The sequence below is a fragment of the Thunnus thynnus genome, chromosome 17 (genome assembly GCF_963924715.1).
Source record: "Thunnus thynnus chromosome 17, fThuThy2.1, whole genome shotgun sequence".
Lineage (NCBI taxonomy): Eukaryota > Metazoa > Chordata > Actinopteri > Scombriformes > Scombridae > Thunnus > Thunnus thynnus.
The window spans coordinates 21,163,325-21,173,980 of record NC_089533.1 but is presented as its reverse complement, the minus strand read 5'-3'; the positions used below and the strand labels follow the sequence as shown (position 1 = coordinate 21,173,980).

The 10,656-nt window shown below is 39.4% G+C and overlaps 1 protein-coding gene and 1 long non-coding RNA gene across 3 annotated transcripts in view; one reads left to right on the top strand and one right to left on the bottom strand.

Moving 5' to 3' along the window:
• The first annotated feature begins 852 nt into the window (after positions 1-852).
• Positions 853-10,180, top strand: LOC137168628 (extracellular serine/threonine protein kinase FAM20C-like). The gene is made up of 11 exons (XM_067571335.1): positions 853-1,158; positions 2,791-3,318; positions 4,383-4,561; positions 6,796-6,874; positions 6,989-7,081; positions 7,307-7,422; positions 7,538-7,718; positions 8,877-8,986; positions 9,385-9,466; positions 9,657-9,716; positions 9,910-10,180. Exons 2-11 carry the CDS (start codon positions 2,792-2,794, stop codon positions 10,166-10,168), a joined length of 1,686 nt encoding a protein of 561 aa, XP_067427436.1. The 5' UTR covers positions 853-1,158; position 2,791; the 3' UTR covers positions 10,169-10,180.
• The window catches only part of LOC137168633 (uncharacterized), a 6,938-nt gene continuing 751 nt past the window's right edge, over positions 4,470-10,656 (bottom strand). For both annotated transcript variants that reach the window (XR_010924310.1, XR_010924311.1), the window contains exons 2-3: positions 9,902-10,089; positions 4,470-4,558 (exon numbers count right to left, since the gene is read on the bottom strand). This is a non-coding gene — a long non-coding RNA (uncharacterized lncRNA). The remainder of the gene's footprint in view (positions 4,559-9,901; positions 10,090-10,656) is intronic.

The following is a 10,656-nucleotide window of genomic DNA, read 5'->3' as shown; positions in this document are numbered from 1 at the left end:
CACTCTCGTGTCTTGGGTAAAATAAATATGAAGCTACCACGAGCAACTAGTTAGCTTAGCTTAGCACAAAGACTAGAAACACATAACCAACTGGCTCTGTATGATGGTAACAAAATCAAAATCCCAAGAGCACCTCTAAAGCTCACTAATTAACATGTTATGTCTCATTTGCTTTAATCTACAAATAAACCCTAAGTTTAAAAATGACACATTGTGGTTTTCAATCAATCAATCAATCAATTTTTATTTATATAGCGTCATATCACAACAAAAGTCATCTCAAGGCACTTTTCACATAGAGCAGGTCAAGACCGTACTCTTTAATTTACAGAGACCCAACAATTCCCCCATGAGCAAGCACTTGGTGACAGCGGTAAGGAAAAACTCCCCTTTAATGGGTAGAAACCTCAAGCAGACCCCGGCTCTTGGTGGGCGGCCATCTGCCTTGACCGGTTTTATGAGGTTACTGGTCCCAGCCAAGAAATAGTCTGGCACATAGCCCCCATAAAATGATGAACTGTTGTTTCTATACTTCGGTTTTTGTATAAAGAATGAACAAATGAGACATAAGGTGTTAAATAGTGATTATTAAAAGGTGCTGTTAGGCAGATTTTGTTACCTTCGGACAGAGCTAGGCTTGCTTTTTCCTTGTTCCTTGTCCTTATACTAAGATAAGCTAACCAGTTGCTTTTGGTAGCTTCATGTTTACCATGCAGACATGAGAGTGGTGTCAATTATTGCTTTAGGGACAGGATATTAAAGAAGGAGAAATTGAGGTGAAATTTAAATTTGTTTTTTAACATCTTCTTACATTATGTGTCAAAAATATTGTGTTAGCCCTCCATACAGCAGTGCTGTTTAGCATCACCATTATCACCCACTCTGTATTGATCCAGGCAGACTAAAAGATCATTTGGCAGTATATTATCATTCCCTCCCTCGTGACTCTGGGTCACGCAGACATAGGTCACCGCAACCGCAACATGCCAGTCCTCTCATTTCTGTTTGGATTGCAGTGGCCGCATGATAGAAAACAAACACACAAATGCAATCTGTGGTAGAAATGCTACCAAACTTTGAATATCTCTCTCATTAACAGAGGAAGGGGAGCGGAATAGAGAGCGAGGGAGAAGAAAAAGGTCTAGAAGGGAAAGAGATGTAAGTAATTCCTCCAGCCTGCTGGTCTACACAGGGAATTTGGGAGCAGCAAGTCGTTCAATAATGTATTGATCTTCTTCAGTGAGCTTTTCCTTTTTTTGGAGCATTTGATTTAAATGATTATCTGACAATTTGGTACTTCATGCAGTGTGAATGTCTGTATGGGTGCCCGTTTCTGTGTCCATCCACCTTCCTGTCTGACAGTCTAAATTAATCAGTTTATTCCTCAAAATGTTTGTTTATTTGTGCAAAGAGAAAGAGTTTAGCCAAGAATAAAAGCAGTATCTCACTATACATTATATACTCTATGTATGAAGTACTGTGGATAATAAAGTGTAGGGATCCAGTTTAGTATGATATTGTTAATTTTTCAAGAAGAGCTTCCAGTTTATTGAAGAATAAATAAGGTAGAAATGTCCTTTGTGTTCCTGAACATCCCATAAAGTTTCAATTGTTTTTTGTGCTGAAGAGACTAAAGGACGTGTTCAACTTCATCCTGATGATCATGAAAAAGCTGCTGAATTTCTTTACCAGTGGGATGTTGTGTTGTGGTAGTATGGGAGCATGATGAGGTAACAGTGTTCGTTGTACTGTAAATGGGAAACCATCACGTTCAACTGGTGAGTTTAGCTTAGCATGAAGCCTGGAAATGGGGAAACAGCTAGCTGGCTCTACTCAATGACAACAAAATGCACCTACTAACACATCTAAAGCTTACAAATTGACATGGAGTAGTTCTTGGCTATATGAAGTCACTTCCTGGAGTCTCTGCTGGTTGCCTGGCAAAAATCACAGTCACCACAAGACTCCAGAAAGGGAATGCTCCCAGCCAAGAAATATTCCAGTACATAACCTCCACAAGGTGTCCTTTTTACCGTTTTTGTACAGATTAAATATTAGAGTGGTATTGATCTTCTTATCTAACTTTGGGAAAGGAAGCAATAAGCATATCTCCCAAAATACTAAACTATTACTTTAAGTATTGATTTGTTAATCTTCCCCTGGTATTCAACAAAAACAGACATAAGACTGTGTCATAGAGTTGTAAATGTATGCTGTGGTTATTTTTGAGGCTATAGTTTTGTAATTTGTACCAAATATTGTGTCTAAAATGTTTTACTGTACAGTATATCAGTTTAATTGCAGCTACTTTTCCTCTTCACAGTCAAAGGTTTTTTAAATAGGTGTTGACAGATTTCCATATTGTTTCAAAGCATCTCAGTGTGACTTGTTTTGTCCGACTGGTGGTCCAAAAACCAAAGATATTCAATTTACTATCAGAGAAGACAAAGAGATCCAGGAAATATTCACATTTGAGAGGCTGGAATCTGTGGATTTATGGCATTTTTGGTTTTAATCGATTATCAAAATGTTTTCATTTTACTGTTGACAGACTAATCAATTAATCGCCTAATTGTCGATTTAAAAGATTAATTGGCCTTTACCTTGTTGCACTGCCTTTGTGAGTTCTGTTACTTCAAAGTTAAGGTTATTATTTATCTGGTGTTTTTCTTATTTTGTGGAATGCAATGAGCATAAAAACTTTCATCTTCATCTGAAGGGTTTGGCAGGGCTCCACGGTCTGTTTGGATTTATAATGTTTCACTCTGTTGATCCTTTTCTGTCTCCCAGCATGGTGAGACAGTACCTGGGCCGATCCACTCGCTCCATCTATCTTGGTCTGGCATGTCTGTCCCTCGCTCTCCACCTCCTTCTGGCATTTTTTTGTCTCTCTGTCCTCCAGACAGCCTGTGTCCTTCCCACCTCCTCTTCCTCCTCCTCCAATCTCAGAACTGACATCCAGGGCCATCAGTCAATCTCAACCTCTTCTCTGGCTGCCTCCTCTTCACATAAACTGCCAACAAGCACCCACGATGAGGAACATGACAAGCTAAAGGCCCTGTTACACCATAAAGAGAAAGACTCCCTCACTGACACCACTGAGAGAGAGAAGAAACTCATTGGAGATGGAAAACTGATCCAAAAGGTTAAGGGTCGTTCTAAGCTGGAGGCACTTTTTGAGCACCTTTTGTACAACCTGCCAAGCCCAGAGCTGCAAGAAGATGATTGGCTACTGAGGGTGAAGACACATGAAGATGCAAGAGAAACAGGAAGTGAGGAGGATGAGAGGGAAGACGCCATCACCAGTGACAGTCAGTGGTGAGTGGAACAGGTGGCAGTGTAATAATTAAACAGATGGAGAAAATATATCAATTAACCTCAAATACAACTAACAAAGTCCCCTAAAAAATGTGGTTAGTGTTCTCCCTCCTTGTTAATTCCCCCTGATTATTCATTAATAATGCTCGGCCCAGGAGTTTGAGAGGTTTCTATTCAAAACCTGAACATTTACAAATGAGATCATGACACACCTCTCTTCAGCCACGTTAGTGGTGTGGCTCTAGGAATGGCAATGTTGGTCTGTTAGTCAGTCCCCTACTTTTCTCCAGACTGAATTATCTCAACAATTATTGGATGCAATTACAAACATGGTCACCAGAGGAAGAATCCTACAAACTTTGGTGATCCTCTAACTTTTCCTCCAGCACCACCATGAGGTTGACATTTTGTTTTTTTAGTTAAATGTCTCAGCAACTACTAGATGGATTGCTATGAAATTTGGTAGACATTCATGGTCCCCTCAGGATGAATTGTAATCCCTTTGGAGATCATCTGACTTTTCATCTATCGTCAAATTTCAAATTATCCAATACTTAAGTTTATGACCAAATGCCTGCAAAACTAATGGCATTCCCCTCAACCACAGCTTTACTTTGTGTGGAGTGTTAATTAGCTAACACACTAACTAAGATGGTTAACATGGTTAACATTTGGTCATTGTGAGCATGTTAGCATGCTGAAATTAAAATTTAACTCAAGCATCAAGCACAAACATTGTTGTGCCTAAATACAGCTTCACTGAGCTGCTAGTATGACTGTAGATGTGTTTCATAATGGTCTGTATTGTACAATAAATCATTGTTGCACCACAGTCTCATTACTAGAAACAACTCTTGGGGATATTTATTCCTATCATGAATGTAATGTAATGTGTTGCTTTAAATGGAGCTTTAATATATGTATTCTCCATTACACATTTTAGCCCTACAGTGCGTTTTATATCTCTTTGTAGCCCCATGAAACAAACTCTCTGAGCTTCAGTTTGACAGTAACCCTCATTGGCAGGTTCTGTCTATTTATCACTTCTACTTCCTCTCCGGAAGGCAGAGTGCCAGTCAGGAGGAAGGCTACGACAAAGTCGCTTGGACCAGCGATGTGGAGACCCACCCTCCCTGGCTGCGGTTCCACCTGGGCATCTCTCGCAGGGAGCTGTACAACAGGAAGGACCCCAATCTGGCCCAGCTGACTCACTCTTTGGCAACACAGCGTATCCTCGGTGCTGGTGAGTAAGGAGGAGAGAGAGGGCTAACAGGTCAGGCCCGGGTAAAATTTTAGAAAGAAAGGAGAGACATTAGAGTAAGCTGTGCTGAAGAAGGTAGATGGTAAACAGTGATTTAATTTCTCTCTTTTTAATCTCTCTGTTCCTAAAATACATCCTGAAGTGTCAGCCAGGCAGAATTGCTTCTCACTGGTGCACCTGTGTACGATATATTAGAAAACATATTGCAGAGTGCAGGCATGATTCTTTATACATTATTTATGCTTTGCTAAAACCTCCACTCCTGACATTAACTAATTCAGTCATTAACATATTAAACCTGGATCTATATTCTGCACTGTGTTTAGAATGATGTGATGAAGGCAGCCTGAGGAGCCAAGTATCAGAAAATGTGTTATGAGTGGAGTCTAACAACTCATGGCAAGTGGGTAAACGCTTGCTTTTTTCATTTTCAGTGCCACTATCCCCATATTTGATTCCTTTTGGTTAAACACAATTACAGAGTTGCAACCATGCTGCTTTCTCATTTTATTTCTAATCCCTTTATACAAACAATGTAGTTTGTGAGAGAGCCAGAGGCAACACAGAGCATCCACTGAAGCTTTCACTCTGTGGATACGGTGTGCCAAAGTTTACATTTTTGAGAAACAAATACACACATTCACACAAAGTTAGAGACATAAGATAACAGATCCTCAGGCACACGTGACATTAATGTATAGAAAAACTTTTAAATTCACACACATTGATATCACAAAGCACATTCACACAGAATGAAAGAATAAACCCAGGAAGAGGCTTCGGCACACTGATTGATGACCCACAAATCCTCTTTGTCGAAAACAGGGAAGAGGTATAAATTCATTGTGGATGTGTGTGGACATTACAGGCCCTGCAATAAATACTATTTTTATGAAGCTTGTAGTGTTGATGAGGCTGTAGTTTGTGTTGGCATGGTGTACTAGAGCATTACAGCTTTATAGCATTACACTGTACTGGAGTGCGCCATGTTTTTGTACAACTTATGATAAAAACATAAGGAAGGAGCAATTCCTCCTTGGAGGCAAATGAAGCACTGCACACACACACACAAACACACATGCACACACACTAACACCTAAACACAAAATACAATTACAATTTCAAACAGCCGGCACATGTGTAGAGGTTCAGAAAAAAAAAATCTTGACAGCCAGATAATTGTGTCTCTAATCTGCAGCACACATGACCTTTTGTTGTAGGGTGTTCAACATAATCCGCTCACAAACTTGCATTATCTCTCACAGACATCCATAAACACACACACAACTTGCGTCACCTCACGCACATTTTGTGTTTGCTCATCTAAGACACCCTTTCCCCATCTCTCAGCGCACTGCATGATGAATAATGTATCGAGATTTGTATTATACGGTGCAGATTAAGCACTAATCTCGGCTACAGGCTGATTTTTTTTGTTGCTGTGTCATCCATTTCTTTTTCATGTTTGACACCATGTATATATCTTTAAACATTTAATTCAGGCACATTTTCGATCGTCATCATGATCATGATCATCATCATCATCAACAACATCATCATAAATAAATATGAGAGAGAAACTGGTTATGACTCAGGATTTCATTTATGTCTCATATTTCATATATTTTGAAATATTTACTGAACTTGCTCCTCCAAACTTGGCATGCAACAACTAAAGCAGCCTCTTTTTCCAGCAGTCTGGGACCTTGCGCTGAACTCATACACTTGAAAGAACACATTCTTTGATTTAGAGTGTGGGTGAGGTGGATTACACTTGCTGTACTTGAATATAAAGGGCCTTAGCTTCCAAACTAGCTAATGATACACTGATTTCCTTGTTTATGAGTTGCAGGGGCAAAACTGCTACCAAACGTTCCCCAAAGAGACCTCCAAGATAACAAAAATATATATTTTTTAATAGTTTTACACAAATAATACATAATGCAATGACATCCATAGAGCCAGAGGGATCAAATGATGCCATAAAACTAATTAAGTCCAATTCATAAAGTATTTTATCCGGGACTTATTGCGGTGACATACAAAATGGAAGGTCTAGTGTTAACTATATAATGGGCCACCATATGGACAAACAGGTGAAATATGCTGCACTGAATAAGTACAATGCCCACTGCAGTACTCATATTAACAGTATACAGCTTTTTTTCTTGTCCATTTCTAATTACTATTATATGCACTTTATGCATATCTTTCAGTTCAGAAGACAGGAGGTACCCAGCTCAAACTGCTCATATCGTTCCCAAACTATGGACAAGCTCTGCTCAAACCCATGAAGTAAGACCACTCTGTCCTTCTGTAATACTGACTGTCTGACACTCAAGCTGACTGAAAGTGTTTTCTCCTGTACAGTTTCTTTTTTTTCCGAGTGTGTGTGTTTTTGTTGCACAGACAATCCAGAGATGCAGAGACAGACGTAAACCTCTTCTACTTCTCAGATTTTGAAAGACACAATGCAGAGATCTCTGCCTTTCACCTTGACAGGTACAGATGATTTAACACCCTGTCAGCAGGCAGGAGGTGTCCTTGTGGGTAGACAGATCATTCTGTAGCCATCAAGTCACTGATCTGACACTCATTCATCTGCGAAGCTATCACGCTGCCTGTCTCACAGGGATAAAGTCTGATTAATTAGCACTAGAATTATACACACTGTTCTTGTTAATATTTTTCTCTGTTCTCATCTCTCTGTCTTGTTCTGTCTCTCAGGTTGCTAGGCTTTAACAGGATCCCTCCAGTAGTTGGTCGACTCATCAATGTCACCACAGAGATCAGAGAGATAACTACTGACCACCGGCTGTCTAGGACCTTCTTCACTTCCCCTGGTATGCTTGTGTCAGGCCTACCACTGCCCTTATACCAGACATCAGCATATACTGTATACTGTCCATGCAAACCACCTTATTTCTGAAGTCAAGCCATCTCTCTGACTCCCTCTAGTGGGTAACGTGTGTTTCTATGGCCAGTGTGAGTACTACTGTACAACAGAGAACCCAGTGTGCGGTCAGCCACATGCCCTGGAGGTATCCCTGGCTGCCATGCTACCCGACCTTACCCTTGCTTCCCGCAGGTCCTGGAGGTCGCCATGGAGACGATCCTACAGCCGCACCAAGCTGGCACAGTGGGTACACTGTCTCTGTGTCTGTCTCATTAATGAGGCTCTGTCTCAGTCTCCTAATTATCATTAATATCAGCATGATCAATATTGTCATCAATACATAGAATTCATTATTAGTGTGATTATAACTAAAAACAAGGGTAACATCAGAAGAGTTTTATACATTCCTGTGGAGGGAAAAATTATAAATAAGCCAATTTCAAGCTGTTGGAGGATCATCCAGTCGGTATGTGCAGCAGTTATTATAACTATCTATCAAAACGCTTCTGGGTCACAATGAATAAACAGTGAACATAAAATTTAAGTGAGTTTAAATAACATTATATTAAACATGATAAAGGCTGAAGACTACCCATAGATCAGTCTGCAGCCTCAGCAGCCTTGAGTTTCCCTGTTCAGCTCAAGTGGTTTTTCAGAACACTTCGCACAAATTCTGTCACGATCGCTGTCCAAGGTGCTGATCCTGGGACCCCCAGGGCTGTGGGATCTATTTCAGGTGATGTGCAGGATTACATCAAAAATATCACTGTTATTTGAGAAACTTACATTGTTATTGCTCTGTTTCTGGCCACTAGTCTGGTATTTTGTTTTATTTTGATCATGTATTTGCTTATACTGTATCAGGCTCAGTAGGCAGAGTTAATCATTTACTAATCACACTCCACTCCTCCTGTCCTTGGGCAAGACAAACTTTTTTCCTTGATTTTGAAGTTTCTGAAAAATTTCCTTGACAGTCGCTTGAGGCAAATTTGTGATTTGTGATATTGGACTATGTAAATTAAATTGACTTGACTTAACTTGAACCAAAAGACACTGATGAATAGTGTACATTGCTTAGATATATAAGAAGTATCTGCACCCTATTTAATGGCAAGCTTTAACTTTAACCACTGTAGTACTAATATGAATATTTAGCATGAGCCTCAATAGATAGCTGATTAAGTGCTAAAACTCAAACTTATCATCAAAGCTGGTCACACTGTTGATAAAAATACTCCTTTTAACAGAACAAAAAGAGACAAAAAAGCCAAACATTAAAACCAGAAATATCTATTATAGATTACTGTTTAGTTTAGTGAAATTCAATTCCAAATCAGTAATGACTAAGGCCCATCAAGATCTATTTTATTCTATTTTATTTAACTGCACTGTTGTCCTCAGGTGGGAGAAGGACCCGGCCTACTGTGACACAGTGAAACAGACACCTCCTTACAACCATGGCACCAGATTGGTGGATCTCATAGATATGGCAATACTGGACTTCCTCATGAGTCAGTACATTTTAAATTTAACGCAGCATTCAATTCATTTGTAACTTAAGGGGGCTTACAGAAGAGCTTAATGGGAGTCACTGACCTACATGTCCTCCCTCTCCTCCTTCAAGAGAGGAGGGGGACTTATTCAAAACAAGTCAATGAAAACAGAATTTCAGCAAACAAAAAAAGCAAATATAAATGTTAAGGTTACTAATAATTAAGGTAGATCCTGAGAGTGTAGCTTATCTCAGCACATGGTGTCGCAAGCATCAACTCTTGAAACACCTTTAATAATAAGAACAGCATGTAAAAGCATTCAGAATGTTATTATGAGTTACTAATATTGGACATTTTTACATGCAGATAAAAATGTCTCTCACATAGTCTGATGAATCATGAATGTTCATTCAAAGGCAACATGGATAGACATCACTATGAGACATTTGAGAAGTTCGGCAATGAGACTTTCCTCCTTCATCTGGATAACGGACGGGCGTAAGTACCATGAATATCTTTCAACTCATTTCATTTCAGGATATACAAGTTCTGGTGTTCTGGTAATAATGTAACAACTCATGTCTGTCAGCCAATGGCAACATTTTTACATGTTATATTTCTCACTCAGATGTAAGTATTATTTATGTTACTTTCTCATGACTTAGACATTGTTGAAAATATTTTCCAGATTTGGGCGTCACTCTCGGGATGAGCCGTCTATTCTGGCACCCTTGCAACAGTGTTGCAGGTAAAACTGAGTGACTTGAACTCTTAAAAATGAGGCATTGGTGAAGTAAATTGTAATAAACTAGTCCATGTCATTCAAGAGTGGATAAAGTTGAAAGGTGTGGTAAGGAAAACATTTAATTCAGTGAATATTGTAGTGCTTACAATTAACAAAAGGAAACTTATTCTGGTTTATGTTGGTGTCACCTTCGTAGGATCCGTCGCTCCACCCTCCTCCGCTTGCGTCTCTTGTCCCTCCCGGGCTTCCGCATGAGTGATGTCATGCGGGAGTCGCTGGCCCAGGATCCTCTGGCTGGCGTGGCCCCGCTCCTCTCTGAGCTACACCTCTCTGCTCTGGACCGACGCCTAGCAACCGTCCTGCAGGTGGTGCAGACCTGTCAGGGTCACCACAATGATGTCATTTACAATGACATGGAGGGATATGATAAAGAATATGATCAACAGCCTAACTAAGAAAAAAAAACAATAAATTATGAATCTTTCACATGTATCTGTCTCTAACTAATTTTGTAACATTGTAGAAAGTCTGCTGTCAGAAGTTTAATCTTAGTGATTAACTTCAGTCATAAAAAGATGATGTATCAGGGTGAATGACACCATTTTAACTTTAAAGACTCCCTCCAGACATGTTTTAAGACACATAAAATTCTCTGCTTTCAATAATAATTTATCCCTGATATGGTTTTTCCACTAAAAGTTCAGAAAATTAATTTATTCCATCTCCCCATAGAAAAATATGTGAAAAAATTATCTGAATATTGTTCATTTTAAAAGTTGAACTAGTTGCTAACTCAATTTGTACATCTATGTACAAAATCATCCTTGTACATAGATGTCTTAAAGATTTAAGGTGAATTTAAAGTAAAAACAGCCTTCTGGAGTCAGACATTACACATGCATCACTTTGCACATCCAAGTAAAGTAACAATAAGCAAAACACA